This window comes from Mastigoproctus giganteus, chromosome 2, assembly GCF_048544385.1.
Source record: "Mastigoproctus giganteus isolate SK-2022 chromosome 2, ASM4854438v1, whole genome shotgun sequence".
NCBI lineage: Eukaryota > Metazoa > Arthropoda > Arachnida > Uropygi > Thelyphonidae > Mastigoproctus > Mastigoproctus giganteus.
The window spans coordinates 74,361,163-74,381,474 of NC_143576.1; the positions used below are offsets into that span (position 1 = coordinate 74,361,163).

Genomic DNA, 20,312 nt, shown 5'->3' on the forward strand with positions numbered 1-20,312 from the left:
ACTCAGAAATCATAAAAAGGAACTAATGAAAATAAAACTTGATAATTTTATACATTTATTTCAGTGGAAAACAATTCCAAATGAAGGTAACTATGTTTATCCTGAGGATAGGAGATATTAAAACAAAAACTTGTTAATACAGTAAAGCATGCATCCACATATTTCCTTTAATATATATATAAAAGAGGGAAAAACTGATTTCAATACAGGGCTCTAGTCAGAAGTAAGAAAATGAGTACCTTTTGTTGTTGCAGCACCACCTAAAAACAAGAGCTACTAGTGAACACTTGTCTTTTGAGTAAAAGAGCAGAGATTATACAAACTCTTGTATCATGTGCTACCTTTGGCGATAGGCAGTCAACAGAGCTGGGCTTGGTGGGAATACTCAATCACAAGTATCATCCCCGTGTCAGAATGAGGCCAGAGCCAGCTGGCTGGCAAACTCCTCTCTGCGAAAATCTGACTGGTGGGGAATGGGTGAGCAACCAATATTACATACATGCCAAATACTTGGGCCGCTCATATGATCACAGATGGTCCAGTAAGAAGTTACTATCTTAGCATTTCTGTGTAGTGCTGTTTGTGCTTTGACAACATGTCAGTTACTGTAACTAGTTTCTTCAAGACTGGCTACAAAAAAGGAAAGAAAGAAAGACAGTTCTTTAGGAAGGAATACCTTTTTTTAAAAATCCCTAAAATTATATAAGTTATTTTATATAGCAATGGATAATATGAAGAATTAGAGCCTAAGGGCTTCTAACTGTAATGAAATAAATGGTAATAATTTGACTACATCTATAGAAACAGCTCATCTCTCTGTTCTGCATATTTAAATTTTTATATGGAAGTGATTAAATTAATTAGTATTTATTGCTAAACAAAAACATAATATGGTGAGATAAAAAAACATAGAAATTGTTTTTATTGCCAGTTGGCAAATTTCTACTCACTCAATGAAGTATACACTTCAAAGAGGTAGTATTTTAATGGTCTTCTTAAATCTTATTAACCTTCTTTCTTTTTAATTTAATTTTATCACTTCCATATGAAAATTTAAATATGCAGAACAGAGAGGTGAGCTATTTCTAAAATGTTTTCAAATTACTATTATAGCAACGGATGTAAAATAATATTTAAATGAACTATCTGTTTATATTCAGTCATATTTTATTCTCTCAAATATTTTATCATTTCAGAGGTTAACTTGAAAGAATATAAGAATTTAAACAAATTTAATCAAATTATCAAAACATTAGTCAGAAACTTTTATAATAAATCAAAGACACCCAGAATTCTACTATATGAAGTTATAAAAGTCTCCCAGAAATTTTCAGAATGGACTTTAATGCGCGCGCGCGCGCGCGCGCACACACACACACACACACACACACACACACACACACACACACACACACACACACACACACACACACACACACACACACACACACACACACACACAACCACTAAGAAAGCTGTAAATAACCTTGGTTTTTTAAGAGGGAGAGCTTTCTTAAGCATTCTCTGGACTCTACATTTCCAATTAAGGCAGGCATGATCAGGTTCGCTAATGGACACTCATATGAGGAGAGACTTAGAATATATGGGATACAGAGCTTGGAAACCAGGTGACCAAAATTAGAGGGAACTCAATTAAGGTTTGTAAGGCTCTGAGAAGGGATAGCAAAATGAACGAAAGTAAAAATTTTCAAGCTAGTAAGAGATACTATAACAAGGGGAAGCATAAATATGAACTAAGGAGGAAAAATTATCGGAAAAAGTATATTGGAATTAACAAATAGTATATTGGAGGAAAAAGTATATTGGAATTAACTGCTTTCATGAGTATCTGAGGCTAGCAGCTATGGCAGGCCCGGGCAAACTATGGCCCGCAGGCCACATGCAGTCTGCGAGCTTTAATTATATTTTTGAAAAAAGTTTATTTATTTTATGCTTTTGCGACGCCTTTTTGAAAAATAAATTTGTATATGTAATAAATTATAGAATTTGTCGACTTGTAAATTGTTTTATCATCTCTGTATTGTTCAAATTGAGATGGAATTTGAAATTGTGCGCGAACCAGAGAGAGCCAACGGGCAATTTTATAACGGTATAATTTGCGATTATAAACTAACCGCGCGAAACTATGGTAACAGACAACCGGTGACGACGACGACAATGGCTTTGCTGTGTGGCGGAGTAATAGGATAGGACTGCTGACCGGCTGCAGTTGAAATCTGTTTTCTCTGACGGTCATCCTGCAGTTAGTTTTTTTGAGTTATCTTCGGTTATCATCTTGGGCCAGTAGCGATAAAAATAATATTTACGCCCTTTTAAAAATGAATAAAAAACGAAAAATTCAACAAGAGCATCGTGTCTTCAATGAAGAGTGGAACACAAAATATTTTTTTGCTAACATAAATAACGAGACTTCGTCTCATCTGCCGGGAGAGTGTCTCAGTGTTGAAAGAGTACAATATTAAAAGACATTTCACTACTAAACATTCCGAATATGGTGCCAATTTAACTCCGGAAGCGAGAAAGAAAACTGCCAATGGATTGATTCAAAATTTATCTAGACAACAAAATGTGTTTATGCGGGTAACTAAGGAACAAGAAGCTACTGTAGAGGCAAGTTTTGTTATTTCTCATATAATTGTAAAAAGCAATGAGCCTTTTACTGATGGAGACTATATTAAAGAATGTATGACTGAAGCTTGTGGAATTATATGTCCTGACATTAAACATAAATTTGAGAACATAAGTTTCTCTCGGTGAACCATAGTAAGAAGAATTGAATGTATCGATACAAATTTGAATGAGCAATTATTATCAGTATTAGAATCCATAACATGGTTCTCGATAGCTCTCGACGAAAGTAACGACCAAAAGAATACTGCACAGTTATTAATTTTCATACGTGGATGTACCTCTAATTTTGAAATTATTGAAGAGCTTCTGTCAATGGAATCTCTTAAAGACCAAACAATGGGAGCAGATATATTTGAAAAAGTTGAAAAATGCTTAACAAGATATAATTTACAATGGAACAAAATGGTAAGCATAACAACTGACGGAGCACCAAGTTTGACAGGTAAAATTGTTGGAGCATTAAAGAAAATTCTGGATAAAATTTGTGAAAATTATCCTGATTATAATTTAATTACAATTCATTGTATTATACATCGACAAGTATTATGTAAAAATGTGTTAAAAGTTGAACATGTCACATCTTGTATTATTAAACTAGTAAATTTAATACGATCAAGGGGCCTGAAACACAGACAATTCGTTAATTTTCTTCAAGATATTGAATCCGAGTACACAGATATTCCTTATCATAATAGTCATACTCTTATTCGATGGCTTAGCTTAGGAAAAGTTCTTCGGCGAGTATGGGATCTTAAAGAAGACATTTTATTTTTAAAACTGAAAAATATTATGGACTTTCCCAAATTAACTGATAATAACTGGATTTGTGATTTTGCGTTTACCCTGGACATCGTGACACACTTAAATACTTTCAACATCGTGTTACAAGGGAAAAATTTATACGCCCATGATATGGTAAAAAGTTTGAATGGATTTAAATTAAAACTCCAGTTGTTCCTTCGACATTTATTAATTAACAAGGTAGACCACTTTCTAACCATGAAGCTGCTGAAGATTCCAGAAAATAAATTTGAAAAATATAGTGAAATTATCAATGCTTTGAATGACGACTTTTCACAAAGATTTGGCGACTTCCGAAAAATTGAGACAAGTTTGGCAATAGTGCGTGACCCATTTTCAATAGAAATTGATAGTGCACCGAGTGAACTACAGCTTCAGATTATAGATCTGCAGTGTGATACCGATTTAAGGGAATTGCACCGTCGTGAGGAAATCTGTAAATTTTACAATACTCTTAATTCGGACAAATTCGACGAACTTAAAAGATTTTGCCCGAAAAATGTTGGTTATTTTTGGATCAACCTACATATGTGAACAAATATTTTCCATTATGAATCTAAATAAAAATTCTTTACGATCAAGCATCACCGATGATAATTTACAAGCAGTTTTAAGAATCTCAACTACAAAATTAACACCCGAAATTAAAAAAAAATGGTAAAAGATGTAAAACAGTTCCATTCATCTCATTCAATTCTTGGTTGTTAGAGAATAATTTTTTGTTATATTTCTTCTTCATGATAACAAATAATATATATCTAAAAATAGTATTTTACGTGCGGCCCGCCTTCTTTTTGAATTCCTAATGTGGCCCTTCAGCCAAAAAGTTTGCCCAGGCCTGAGCTAGGGGAAAGGTACTTAAAACTTGCTGGACAAGTACTTACAGGATATGCATAGGAAGTTTTTCCTTTAGATTCCTTTTTTTTTTTTTGTGCAGCAAAGCCCTTTTTATTTATTTATTTTTTTACTATATGGCTAATACTAACACAAGGATTATACAAGATCTTTGTGATCTCCAAACTATATTATACAAGCATTATCTGGCCTGCGTTAAATATTTAATATAAGAATGTAAACAGCAACCAAGGCTTATGAGCAGGATATAAAAGTTATTTTATTGACTATGTGGAAGTCATGTCCTCTTTGATAGGTTTTTCAGTCTTCCAAAAGCATGAAAATTGCAAAGCGATTTACTCTGTAAAGTTCAGACTTTACATTATCTATAAAGTTTGGCTTTATAGAGGTATGCAATCACTTTCCAGTGTAGTTTCTGGATGATTGTGTGTTCGACTGTACATGGTCATCATTGCTATGTAACAAAATGAAACTGTCGGTAATATCCAGGTCTCTTTGAGGGTATATCAAGATCAGCTTTCAGGATCAGTGAGTAATTTAGTGAGTTGAAGAACAACATGGGCATAATCTTCTGTTTTAAAAAGTCTTGATTTTTTTTGGCTGTGGTGATGGCTGGTGTTTCCACTGCATACTGTACAATACAAATAATTTTCATTGCTGCAGACAATCACATTTGAAAATTTTATGTTTGTTGTTGAGCCATGGGAACTAACTTCATGCAGACATTCTTGTACAGTAATCTGTTGTGAATGATGGTCAGGCAAACCCATGAATGATAACTAGTTCCCTGTCTACACCATTCACTGTCATACACTGATCAGCATTACAATGTCGGCTAAGATAACATTTTCTTCCGTGAAAACGTATGAACTTTATACCCTTGTATGCATGACATATAGTTGTTGGTGTACATTTTTTTCCCCAACACACCAGTGAATTTCTGCTAGAGAGATGCTTTCTGCTGTACGAAACTGAGTACACTGCATTACATTGGTATGGCTGCATTGGAATGCCATGTTGAATCTAATACTGTGTATTATTCTGTGCAACCAGGATTGCCAAAATATTCTATAGTTTAATAGTTTAGTTTTTATATGGTTTTATAGAACCATTAGCAACAGCTTTCTAATTTCTAAATTTATATCCAGGGTAGCATGTCATTTAAATAGAGACAATCAAAATCTCATTTTTGTTTGACTCGCCCAGTTTTGAAGAAGTTACAAAGTGCATTTTACAAATTGCCAATGCAGTATTCTCTTTTCTTAAAATTTAAACGTTCTTTAACTTTAATGTTATTCAATTCTATATTACCATCAAGAGAAGTTTTTGTTCATTCATTTATTTATTTTTTATAAAAATGACATAATCTTACACATAATAACATTTTGTGTAATTTTGATCCCTTGACTCAAAATGTCTGCCAGGGGCAAAGGTTGATGACGTTGTAGAGCGGATATCATCTTTTAAGGACACAAAAGGTGATATAGTGTACACGTTGGCACTAATGATATTAAGAGTAGGAGAGTGGCAGAATTACTTAACAAGTACAGGTCACTGTTGAAAAAAAGCCGGGAATTAGGGTTGAATTTGAAAGTGTCTGCAATTCTGCCCAAACACAATAGGAGGAAGTATATGATGAGAGCCTTGTCGATCAATTCAGGACTTGAAAGATTGTGCAAGGCTCAAGGGGTAGAATTTTTTTCAGCCTGGTCTGTACTTGTTAACAGGAGAGATTGCTTCCACAGGGATGGGATACACTTAAATAGAAAGGGTGCAAGAATATTTGCTGATGCTATCGAGGCAGTGTTAGGTGGGTTGGAAAACTGCTAGCTTGGGGGATATAAGGACTAATAGTTTAACAGTAGCCGCAGGCAGAGGTGAAGGCGATTCTTGCACAACTTCTATTAGAGTAAGTAGCGAACTGGAGCGAAGGGTGCATATAAATTATCAGACAACAGGTATAAGCTAGTCTGTAATCAAGTCACAAAGCAGGTTAGGCAGGCAAAGGCAGATTAGGAGAAATCCTTGGCAAAAGATGCTAAGAAAAACAGCAAGGATTTCTTTACTTATATAAACTCTGAAAGGAAGGGGATGAATCTGATTGGTCCACTTGACATTGATGGTTCGACTGTTGACCATCCTGCTCAGATAGCAAACAAACTGAATGAGTATTTTGCATCTACATTCACACATGAAAATGGCAGAAGGTTATCAAATTGTAGCAGGGTGCTTAATGATTTTGTAATAACTGAGAGCAAAGTGGAGGAGAAATTGTTGAAGTTAAACATAAGAAAAGCACCTGGGGTGGATGGGATCTATCCAGTTATATTAAAGGAGGCGGCAAAACACCTAAGCAAACTCTTAGACGTAATTATGAGAGCATCCTTGGACTCAGGGGAGGTTCCCGGACTGGAGATGTGCAAATGTATCCCCAGTTCACAAAGAGGGATCGAAGGGTGACACGAGTAATTACAGACCATTTAGTTTAACTTCTGTTCCGGGTAAAATAATGGAGTCACAGGTTAAAGATGCATTGCAGGATCATCTAGACAAGACTGCAGCAATAATTCAGACACAGCATGGGGTTTGTTAAGGGACAGGCGTGTCTGACAAATTTGATAAGATATTATGATGTGGTTACAAAGGAACTGGATGCAAAATATAATTTTGATATCATATATTTGGATTTCAGGAAAGCTTTTGACACTGTTGCACATGGAAGACTATTGTACAAATTGGAGCAAAATGGTATTAAGGGTGAGTTGCTACAATGGATAAAAGGATGGTTAAGTGGGAGAAGACAGAGGGCGGCAATCAATGGGTGCTGCTCTTCGTGGACTAATGTTATTAGTGGAGTCCCACAGGGTTCGGTGTTGGATCCACTGTTGTTTTGTATATTTATCAATGATATTGATGAAGGTATATCAGGTTTAATGTCGAAGTTTGCAGATGATAGAAAGGTTGGCAGGGTTGTTAATGACAGTAATGGCAGTGTGCTACTGCAACAGGATCTAGATAATTTGGGCAGATTATCTAGATCCTGTTGCAGTTACCTCTATTGATCTCCCAATTTCACTTGGAACTATCTGACTTTCTTTCTTTGCAACTATACTTTCTCCAGACCAACTTTCTTAATTGTGAGGTAATTTTCCTTGGAAATTTTAAATTTCACAACTCCATGTAGATTCAGTTTTCTAGTCGCATGGACCCAGCTGGCCATGCTGACTTTTACAATTACTAATGACATTACATAGATTGTTCATTTATCTACCAAATACCAGACAACCTTAACAATACAGCCAACACTCGATGTTTTTCTCACAAACAAAGCTTCCAACTACACAGTTGAGGTGAATGGTCCTCTGAACTCCTCAGATCACAACTTGGCGATGGTCTTTTCTCCAATGGAACTTTTCAATCTTTGCGATTCTCTGCCTCATGCTGTTTGACATTACAAGAATGCAAAATGGGATGAAATGCAAGGTTTTTATTCTTCTTTTCTTGGTTGAATTGCTCTTTTAAATCTTCTGATATCAATATTTGCACACTTGCCAGTGAAATTATTCATATAGGGATGAAATCTTTTATTCCACACACTAATTTAAATTTTCATCATTTATATAACCTTTGGTTTTCCAATAAATGTGCTATGGCTGTACAAGATAAGAATGTTGTATATTGAAATTGGCTTGCATCCAAATCTCCAGGTTCATATTTTGCTTACATCAAAGTTCACACCAATTGTAAATCAGTCCAAACTATGTTTTGAACAGGCCAAGATTAGAAAATTTGCTTCTTGTCCAAATCACAGTCAAATACTCTGGTCTCAGAGTATTTGACTGTGATTATGTTTCTATGTTTGACATAGAAAACAACGTTTTCTAAGTCAAACATAGAAAGCAACAGTATTTTGTGAAACCTCCAGACAGCCCAGTGAGTAATCCAATTATCTTAAGATAGGGTGACCAGTGAGTAATCCAATTATCTTAACACAGGGTGACCAGTGGGTAATCTAATTATTTTAAGATGGGGTGACCAAAAAAAAAAAAAAAAAAAAAATGGGACACTCATGACTAGTTGACATGATTCGACTGTCATACTAGTTAAAACAATCCTCTTGTACTGGTTTTATGCCAACTAGCCATAACTGTTTAGTTTGATTAAAATTAATATAGGTTATTTACATATTTATTGCTGTCTTAGTCTCGCATTAACATAGTCAAATTACAAAAATCTTTATGTCGCCTTCATAGCCAGGTGGGCAGGAGCAGCAGCGCATAGCACACACTTCTTGGTTAGACCGTGGTTCGAGCCCATGACCACCAAATACGGAGGATGCGGAAAGGTCAGGTAATGATCACCACGTATCTCCGGAGCAATATAGCCTTAGTTGCTAATGCTCCTAAAAATAAAATAACAAACAACAACAAACAAATCTTTATTGAGCAGATTAATATATATTATTAATATTTTCATCATATTTTTTAGATAACTGAATTTCTTCCAAAAGGTTTTGTTGTTCCTTTATAAAATTGTAAAAGTCCATACAAGAAATGTCTTTAAAATGTGGTTTTGTTATTAGTCTTACCTGTACAGTTTCAACAGACAACTGGTTCCTTTCATTTGTCCAAAATGCATTCATTAAAGAAAACAACCTCTCTAATGATGCATTTGTGCCCACTATTCCTAACACAAAACTCACAATGTGAGTTTTGTGTTAGGAATTTTGTATTATGTTCCCAAATGAAATGTTAGGAAATGTGTATTATGTTCCCAAATGTAATGTCTTCATTTTTACATTGTCTGAATTGTCTCAGTCCACCTCTCGCTAGTCGTCACATCACATTTCTTCCAATGATCAATCTTAGATTCATATATATTCTTCATATGATTCACTTCATAGAATAGTTCGCCTTCATCTATTACTTTAGTATGTTGGTGTCAATTTTGGATATGTTTTAGACACACTGTTGAACAACACAGCAAGATGTAGGGATATTTAACAAAACCCATTTAAAAAAACACAGTTCTGCAAATGGCTTGGCCCAGTTTTCCACATATTCTAGGAAAGTATCATAGAAATTGGTGACAGTTTCAGCAAATTCAACATCTCTGATGACACTATCCTCTATCAGTTGGTTTTTGAGGTCCTGGACAGCAGATGCAAAAAAATGTTGCTCCTTTCTATTGAGCATTTGTTCTGTCAGAGAAATCAGTTCTTGTGCAACTTCACTGCCACAAATGTCCTCTTGTTCAATCTTTTTGGTAGTGTTATTTCACCGGAGCAATATGACCTTAGTTGCTAATGCTCCTAAAAAACAAATAACAAACAAACAAACAAACAAACAAACAAACAAACAATGTTATTTCACATTTTAAGTTGGCTGTGAATGAACCTGAAACAGAGAAGGGACTGGGGATTATTAAAAAAAAATCCTTCAAGAGTTTTGGGCTTTTATCTTGTAATAGAAAATATGACTTGAGACCATCAAACATTTCGATTATTCTTTCCACTGCAGATAGCAAGAAAAGCCATCGCGTCTTCACACTTCCTAAAAGTTGCTTGTACAGTCAGTCCTCGTATAGCACGATAGTTGTGTTCCTAGAAACCCTCGTGCAATGCAAAATCGTGCAATATAAACAACAGGCCCTATGGGAAAAATAGGATTAGGTGCCGACCACCCAAGACTGAACACACATTTGTAACCAAAACATTACCAAACACAATAAATAATCGTAATAAAATACTTACATATTTTATTATGATTATTTGTGTATATTACGATATGATTTATTGTGTATATTACGTATTTTATTACGACTATTACGTAATAAAATATTGCTAATGCTTTTGCTTCTATCGTAAGCAAACTTGTTTTTTGTTTGATTTTCTATCCAAACAGATGACAGCCGTTCCATCTCTTCCAATTCTTTGTGTCTTAATCTAATGGATTTTAATTACACTTTGAGTTGTTCCTGCTATGAAAGTTGTTTTTATTTTTTCTGCATTCTTTGTAATTCTCGGCGTTGCCTCATTTAGGCCTGTAGCACGTGCAATATCACATGGTCTTTCATTTTGCTCAAAGCATTTCACAATTTCATATTTTTTCTCTATCGACAGAGGCGGGCTGGCCATAAGCTTTACCCAGGAAACCCCCGGTGTGATTTTGGCCATAAACCATAGTATGAGGCCACTATATATTTTCCAGGATAAGAATTTTTGACCCAGTCCACCTCTGTTTATCGATATTGCTTTGCCTTTTCTCTCTGAATCTGCAGTCTTCACCAGTACGCTTCCTTTTCACACCTTTTAAGTATTTTACTAATTTTTAGGGAATAAAGCACAATTACAAAACGAGGAGGCACGCTTGATACACATAAACAAAGCTGCACGCATGTAGCAACTGAATAAACAACACCATAAAGACAGAGATACACTATTAACACCTCACATTTTACTAAAGTGCATTTCTAGGGGTTACTACCATAAAACAATAAAAACAATTTCCAGTTGCGTTTCTGCTAGTGGAATCTGTTATAAACTGGTAGTAAATTCGATCTAATTGCATTTGCTATTATATCGATAGCTGGAACTGTGTTGGTTTTTATGTTATTATGGTGAAATGTGTTTTCCCTTCACTGATATAAAACACAAATACATTTTCAAAATCTTCTCTTCATTCCTATCGTGTTGCGTTCGGTTGGGGTGATTCTGCGTTCGACTGCTGCTGTTGTTGTTGTTGTTGTTTTCGTTTTTAGGAGCATTAGCAACTAAGGTCATATTGCTCCGGGAATATGCGGTGGTCATTCCATGACCTTTCCGCATCCTCAGTATTTGGTGGTGACGGGCTCGAACCCCAGTCTAATCAAGAAGCGTGTGCTACGCACTGCTGCTCCTTCCCACCTGGCTACAGAGGCGGCACGTTTGACTGCGATTTCTTGTAAACACAAAGGCGAATCATGTATAAGCGAATTCGGTTCGTGTTACATAAGATATCGTTTCCCTATTTATAAATCGTGTATGATCGAATTCGTGTAGTGTAAACAGGTGTTATATAAGGACTGACTGTATTCCACTTCAACAAAATTGCAGAAGGATTTCAGTGCCTCAACTCTAATAGTGAAAACATGAAAATGTTGAAACACTTTGTTAATAATTGATTCCACATCAATTGACAACATATCAGCACTTGTTTGCAAAGCGTTATGCATGATATGTGCAGCACAGCCTACTCCCAAGATGTTCATTTTCATGTTCTGGTTAACTTATATTTCTCTAATAAGGACAGAATATGATCCATTAATATCTCAAATGTTTGTCATACAAGATTTTGGAATTCCAACAATTTCACTTGCATTCCTTTCATAGGTATAAAATACCTCACCAAAACTGGGAACAACTTCAGACTCAAGCAATTTGATTAATCTACCATAACAGATACATATTTTGCTTCATGTGAGTCACTCATCACTTCACGAAATACAAATGGAGCCAGTACATTCACAACTATACTTTCACATTTTGTTCTTGCACATGTGAAACTTTTTGAGATTTCGTATTTTTTTCCCATATGGTGGCAGATGTGAAATCCACTGATTTAAATGAATGGTTATGCTTGATACAATGAAAGCTAGCAATCCTTCTTCTGCAGTGAGATGTTTCCGTTCACCATTTACATCTTGTTGTTTTGTCACGAAAGAGGGAAGTTTATGGCTTGCACTTTTTGCTGCAACTGCTTCTTTGTGCTTCTTTTTAGCAGTGTGCTGTGTAATATCTGAACAACCACCACCTTCAATAGAAAATTCAGCTGTACAAACAGTGCATAAAACTTTACCGTTAACATTATGACTTTCAGGTAGGAAAGGGAATTCTTGTTTCAACGTGTCCGTGAAACTACGCTTTCGTTTGGGCATCTCACAACATATTGTCAACAAACTGAAATTATAATTAATTACTAGATCCTTCAAATAATGTTACTGAGTTTACATCACCACCAACACATCAATACTTTGAAAAACACCAGAGAAAATGCTAGAATTCATTTGCACATATCTATCGAGTCGGCCATGCTACAAACAAAAGTTGACTGTTGTGTGCATTATAATGCCACCTGTGGAAACTATGTGAAAGCCATCTTGAATACTGGATTATAGTGCCATCTAATAAGCCTCTTTACTAATTTGCAAAAAATTGTGTGGCGCCTCCATAGCCATGTTAATTTTGTTAATTTTGTGCTCTTCAACATATATATGGCCCCTGCGTAGCACACACTTCTTGATTAGACCGGGGTTCGAGCCCATGACCACCAAATACGGAGGATGCAGAAAGGTCAGGGAATGACCACCTCATATCCCCGGAGCAATATGGCCTTAGTTGCTAATGCTCCTAAAAACCAAAATAACAACAACAACAACAACAACAACAAAAAATTGTGTAGTTAGGTTAGAGTTTACAAAAAAAGAGAAATGGGAAGGGTTTGTTTTTTTAAAAATGGGACATTTGGCATCATGTTTACATTTTCTCGGGACAATGGGATCAGTGGCTGAAAAAGGGACAATCCTGTTAAAAACGGGATACATTGTCACCCTATCTTAAGGTTACCATAGGCATTCTAAGCAAAGTTATGGCTCTTTATTGCACTCAGGAACTTGGAAATCATTTCATATATTGATTTCAGGCCAATACACAAAGTGGAGGAGCTGATGGGAATGCATTTCAATTGAGGAGCAAAATTGTTTTTAAACTTAATTTTGAGGCATTAATAAATATATGCCACTCATTAGGATTGTGTTCAATATCCAGTTCATTTAGAAGACCATAAGAGATTTTTCTTTACAGAACAGAAACAGTATACTGTAAAGAAAAATTTTCCCTCTTGAAATATTTTGAAAACACTTTGTGACATTTTTAATATGCTGCAATTCTGATTTGTGCATTAAGTAACTCTCACTGTTGTAACCTAGAATCAAGGAGTTTTGCTTACCCTTTAGATAAGTTTAAATCACACGCTAATAATTTAAAATTTATTGCTTAATTAAGTGTCACACATTACAATTTTTTGGTTTAGTAGTCCAAATATATTGAAATGGACAATCTTCCAAATTCTGCAACACAAGAATCCTTATCACTACTTCCTTTGTCCCATGATTTTAGGGGATCTAGAACCAACAGGTCTTCATTATGTGGAACCATCCATATTGCAGATAATATGTAGAATATTTTATGCAGTGCTTGCTTTTCCCTGGACATTCCTGATATATTTTGTTACATTTGCAGTAATCACGTTATGGAGAACTAAAGGCAGAATATAAAATCATTAGTGAAAAATGTACATGCTACATATTTTGGAATTTAATGAAGTGATTTAGATAAAAGTCGGGCTCCTATAAAGTATGACCTACATGTGTGGAGGGCTGTAACTCTGGAAACATGGTAAAAAGAAAGCCACGAGATTTGTCATCCCCAGTGTGGAGGGAACCTTGGGATAATATTAATGACATACTAGCCTTGTTCTGTATATGTAGCAGGTTATAACTGAAAGAACAAACAAAGCATTGTGTATCCACAACAATATTACTTCTGCTAAGGCCAGTACTGAGTGAACCTAAACTACCAGTATCACCTCTATGAATTGAGTTGTTTTTGAACATATATTGTTGGGATATCAGAGATGTAGTGTTACACAGATATAAGGAATCCAGAAATAGGATTTGGGGAGTACAATGTGTACAACAGACAATGTGAAAAACAGACAAAATAGGAAGGGAGGAGGGGTTATGCTATTAGTTAAGAAACACATAAAACCCAAGGAAGTACAGCCAGTCGACATGGCTGGACAGTGCAGTGTCGAGTCCGTTTGGTGTGACATAAACACTGGGAAATCAAAATCGAGAGCAGGAGTGTGTTCTAGGCCTAATGACTCTGATGAGTATAATAAACAACTGTACAGGGAAATAGAGTGGGCCAGTAAATCAGAGTTTTATAATGGGGGATTTAATTTTCCAGATATTGACTGGAATTTGTGGATTGGTCACTCATACAAGACTTTTGTGCATTTATTGGATGCGTTTTCTACAGCAACATGTTCGGGAGGCAACTAGAGGGAATAATACTCTTGATCTGATTATCAGTAGTGATTCTTTATGCATTAAGAATTTGCAGATAAAGGAACCACTAGGTGGCAGTGATCACAGTGTACTGAAGTGGGATTTACTCAAAGAGGTAACTACCATCAGGGGTAAAGGGAAGGATTTTTGCTTTTGTAGAGGTGACTATGGAGTTCTGAAATAGTATTTAAATTCTATACGGTGGGACCAACTGATGATGTTACCAACAGCAAATTCAAAATGGGAAGCATTCAAAGAATTAATCTTGGAAGCTACTAGGTTTTTAATACCAACTATGAAATATTGTTCAAGGTTTAGGCCTAAATGGATGTCAGATAAACTAATGAGACATGTGGCAGAGAATAAAAATGCATGAGATGCATATAAATTAATGGGTGACACGGAAGCCTATGACAGATATAAGCTGGTCTGTAACCAAGTCACAAAGGAGGTTAGGCAGGCAAATCCAATTACAAGAAATCTTTGGCAAAGGATGCAAAGAAAAACAGCAAAGAGTTCTTTATTTATGTAAACTCTAGAAGGAAGGGAATGAATCAGATTAGTCCACTGGATATTGATGGTTCAACTGTCGATGATCCTGCTCAGGTAGTTAAACTAAATGAGTATTTTCCATCTACATTCACATGAGGAGTTATTCAGGGAGGAAAATTAAACTCTCGCAGTAAGCTAGATGGTTTTGTAATAACTGAGAGCAAAGTGGAGGAGAAATTATTGAAGATAAACATAAGAAAAGCACTGGGGGGGGGGATGGGATCTATCCAGTTATATTAAAGGAGGCAGCAAAGAAAGTAAGCAAACTCTTAGCCATAATTATGAGAGCTTTCTTGGACTCATGAGAGGTACCCCATGGACTGGAGATGTGCAAATGTGACACCAATTCACAAAGGAGGATCAAAGGGCGAGAGAAGTAATTACAGACCTTTAGTTTAACTTCTGTTCCAGGGAAATTAATAGAGGCACTGGTTAACGAAGCACTGGTTAACGAAGCACTGCAGGATCGTGTAGACAAGACTGCAGTTATAGCTGGGACACAGCATGGTTTTGTTAAGGGGAAGTCTCGTCTAACCAATTTAATTGGATACCATGATGTGATCACAAAGGAACTGGATGCAGAGAATAACTTTGATATCATATATTTGGATCTTAGAAAGGCTTCTTGATCCTGTTGCACATGGAAGGCTACTGTACAAATTACACCAGTGTGGCATTGGAAGCAAACTGCTGCTATGGATAAAGGGATGGTTGAGTGGGAGAAGACAGAGAGTGGTAATCAATGGACACTGCTCTTCATGGACTAATGTTATTAGTGGAGTCTCTCAGGTTCAGTGTTGGATCCATTGCTGTTTTCTGTATTTATTAATGATATTGATGATGGTATATCAAGATTCAAGTTTGCAGACGATATGTGAAGATTGGCAGGGTTGTTAATGACACTAATGACAGTATGCTGCTGCAACAGGATCTAGAAAAGATTGAAGTTTAACATTGACAAATGTCAAGTACTGCTTATGGGAAGCAATAACCCCAAAGTAATGTATCAACTGTGTGGTACTAGTAACAGTGGTAGTACCACACTGACAGTGGTAGAGAATGGAAAGGACCTGGGGTAATTGTGCAGGCAGATATGAAGTTTTTTGAGCAGTGCAGATGGTCTGCAAGAGTATCTCATGGGGTCTTGTCAATGATATACAGGTAATTTTTCTAGCAGAGCAGGGATAAGGTGATATCCCCTTGTATAAGGCAATGGTCAGGCCACTCCTTGAGTACTGTATACAGGGCTGGAGGTCTCATTTTAGGAAGGATGTAGAGCTGCTGGAACGAGTGCAGAGAAGGGCAACAAGATTAGTGAATGGAACAAATGGTTGCTATTATGAAGAAAGGCTTAAGTTTTGCAAATTACAGTGTCTGGAGACTAAGCACCTGTGAGGTGATTTGATTGAGGTGTATAAAGTCTTGAATGGTTTGAGCATGCTCAGTGCTGATGGGATTCTTCCTCTTGCTCAGAATAATTGGCTGATTGGGCATAAATTCAATTTGAGCAAAGACAGTTGTAGGATAGATGTACGGAAGTTTGCTTTTAGTCAGCATGTGGTTGATTGCTGGAACAAACTTCCATCTGTCATTGTAGAAGTTGATAGCTTAAAGAGATTCAAGGCAGAACTAGATAAACATTTGGAGCGAGTGGATGGGTGAAATTAGAAGGTTTTTTTTTTTTTTTTTTTTGGTTGATACTATATAAGCTTGCTTTCTTGCAACATGTGCCTTTACTAATGCTAATGTGCCACCAGATTCTGAATATGATATTTGTAATGTTCTACATTACAAATATCATATTCAGAATGAGGATGATATTGACCGATCTTAAATTACAATTTGGTGCACTGATGGAACAATTTGAGTCCCTGAAAAAACAGGTGCTTGCCCTCGAGAATAATGCATCTGGGAGCTCGTTAGGGACTCAAGACTCCAGCAATCTACCAAGTGATGCACACCCGATTCGAGCCTCAAAACAGAAAAACCAAGTGCAAACTACTCTGGTTAAAAAGGACATTGTTTTATTAGGAGACTCCATTGTCAGGGAAATGGGGAATATGTTTTGTAATAAGGATAGGTGGAGTAGAACCAGGGTATGTCTGCCGGGAGCAACTATTGATGATGTCACCAACAGATTGTCAGATTTTAAAGGGGGTAAAGAGAATATTGTTATTCATGTGTGGACAAATGATATTAAACGTACACGATCTGACGATTTGTTGGAAAAATACAGGACCATGTTGAGGAAATGTCGCGAGCTAGGCCATAATGACTATGTGTCTGCAATTCTGCCCAGACACGATAGGAGGGATTATATGTTAAGAGCCTTGTGGATTAACTCAAGACTTGAAGGAATATGCAAGGCTTTAGGGGGGAAATTTCTATCAGCATGGCCCACACTTGTAGGTAGAGACGGGATACACTTAAACAAAGGTGGTGCAAAAGTTTTTGCCAGTATTATTGAGGATACCTTAAAGGTTCAGGGAAACTGCTAGTTAGGGGGGATGTGGGTAATACTGACATGCGTTTGACACCCATGAATCAGATGACATAACAGGGCTGACAGTAGAGGAACCAGTAGCAGGAAGTGATCACTGAGTTCTACTGTGGATGATGATCAGAGAGGTAGCAGCAGAAGGCAAAGGAATGGGTTTTAATTTCAGAAAAGGAAATTACGATGCCTTAAGGTACTACATGGCCTCTATTTACTGGGTAGATATCGTGCAGAAAATTAATACATTTGAACCGTGGTACGCTTTTTAAACATTAATCAGTTTATCAGATAATATTGGTCAAAGTAACTCTTGCACATACCTTAAGAGTTCTTATCTGTTACCCCAACTGGATGTATTATCTAGATGTTCTGGGGCCAGAAACGTGAGCAGGTAGCTAATATCAACCCTAACACAACCCTAAAAAACTTCAAGGGTTGTGTTAGGGTTGTTAAATATACAAGAACAGTAAATCTTAATTATTTATACAGTAACGTTAGAAGTGTCGTCAATAAAATGAGCGAATTCGAACTGCTGGTTAAAACAAGTAACGCAGACATAATAGGGCTTACAGAGACGTGGTGCCACCCAGAAATTGGGGATGATGAGTTTAAGTACGGCTTGTATAATGTATTTAGGAAGGATAGGGTAGATAGAAGGGGTGGTGGGGTAATGCTTCTTATCAGAAGCAGCCTGAGTGCGACGATAGCTTTCCCAGATTCAGACATTTCACACGCTAGTATAGAGTCTGTATGGTGTGAGATAGTTAGAAACAAAGGTATAATGCGAGTAGGAGTAATCTACAGACCAGGTGATTGTGAAGATTATGAAGAAAGCCTCTACATGCAAATGGAATGGAAGTAAGCAAGTAAGCGTCAATGTCTTATTATGGGTGATTTCAATTTGCCTCTAATTGATTGGAGGAAATGGGAAGGAAACTCGACATGGGGAGCAAAATTTTTAAATCAACTAGATGACTGTTATTTGTATCAACATGTCAGGTGAAAGTACTAGAGAAAAGAATATCCTAGACCTCATCATCACCCATGAATCAGATGACATAACAGGGCTGACAGTAGAGGAACCAGTAGCAGGAAGTGATCACTGTGTTCTACTGTGGATGATGATCAGAGAGGTAGCAGCAGAAGGCAAAGGAATGGGTTTTAATTTCAGAAAAGGAAATTACGATGCCTTAAGGTACTACATGGCCTCTATTTACTGGGTAGATATCGTGCAGAAAATTAATACATTTGAACCGTGGTACGCTTTTTAAACATTAATCACAGATGCCTTGAATGCGTATATACCATTAAAAAAATACTCCACGAGGAGGGTTCCAAGTTGGATGAATAGTAAAGTTGCCACATTACTTGAGCAGAAAAAGGTGGCAAGGGAAAAGAGCAATAAAAAGTACTGAAGCCTATAACAGCTACAAGATTATCTGTAATAGAGCTGCAGAAAAGATTCGACAGGCAAAGGCAGTTTATGAGAAAACACAAAGAAACAGAGCAAAGATGGGGGATAAAGAATTCTTCACATATATAAATGCCGAGAAGAGCAGGACAAACCAGATCGGACCTTTACGTAAGGAAAGTGGATAGTATTAAATACACCAGCTGCTGTTGCAGATGAACTGAACAGTTATTTTGCATCGATATTTACAAATGAAAAACCTTTTGTGGCAATGGGAAATTGTGGGAGCGAAGTTAAAAAATATGTAATTAATGATATTGAAATTTCGGAAGATTATTTAAAGAAAAAACTTTCAAGCCTACAGGCCAGTAAGGCTCCTGGAGTTGATGGAATATATCCTATAATCTTAAGGGAGGCAGCAAGCGAGTGCATTGAACCATTGAGGCTAATTATGTGATCATCACTAAACTCTGGGGAGATTCCCTTGGATTGGAAAAGTGCAAATGTATCTCCCATACATAGGGGTGGCTCTAAAAGTGAAGTTGGAAATTATTGACCTGTCAGTCTGACTTCAGTAGTAGGGAAAATCATGGAGGCAATGACCAAGGGTGGAATTCAGGATCATTTGGATCGAATTGAAATTCTCAAGGATACTCAGCATGGTTTTGTAAAGGGAAAATCATGTGTAACAAATCTGGTTCGCCATTTCGAAAGGGTCACTCACAAGCTGGATTTAGGGAATAATTTCAACATTGTTTATTTAGATTTCAGCAAAGCTTTTGACTCAGTCCCACATGAGCGGTTGCTTTATAAGCTGGAACAGGTTGGAATCACTGGGAAAATCCTTAGATGGATAGAAGGATGGCTTCAAGGCAGGAGGCAGAGGGTTGTGATAAATGGCTATTCCTCAGATCGGGTTGATGTAAGAAGTGGGGTTCCCCAAGGATCAGTATTAGGACCACTGTTGTTTTTAATTTTCATAAACGACATCAATGAAGGGATAGAGGGCGTGATGTCTAAATTTGCAGATGATGTTAAAATTGGTAGAGTAGTTAATGATCACTGTCAAGCTGAGCTTCTTCAGAGAGACCTAGATAGACTTCAGGAATGGTCAGAAAAATGGCAGCTATGCTTTAATCCAACAAAGTGTAAGGTATTACACCTGGGAAACAGTGATCCCAAAATAACTTATTCACTTGGTGGAGTTCAACTAAACCCAATACTGGAGGAAAGGGACTTGGGTATTACGATACGGTCAGACATGAAATTCTCTGAGCATTGTAAACAGATTGCTTGGAAGGCCCATGGTGTGCTATCGATGATCTATCGAACTTTTGCAAGTAAAGATAGGGACGTGATAATCCCATTATATAAGGCTTATGTTAGACCACACTTGGAATACTGTGTTCAAGTATGGAGATCGCACCTAGAGAAAGA

General features: G+C 36.7%; 1 protein-coding gene across 1 annotated transcript in view; it reads right to left on the reverse strand.

Annotated features, from left to right (window-relative positions):
- Positions 1-212: 212 nt before the first annotated feature.
- vap (RAS p21 protein activator vap) overlaps positions 213-20,312 on the reverse strand; it is a 723,705-nt gene continuing 703,605 nt past the window's right edge. The window contains exon 24 of the mRNA XM_090368525.1: positions 213-630. Coding sequence (XP_090224651.1) covers positions 553-630 — 78 coding nt within the window. The 3' untranslated portion in view covers positions 213-552. The remainder of the gene's footprint in view (positions 631-20,312) is intronic.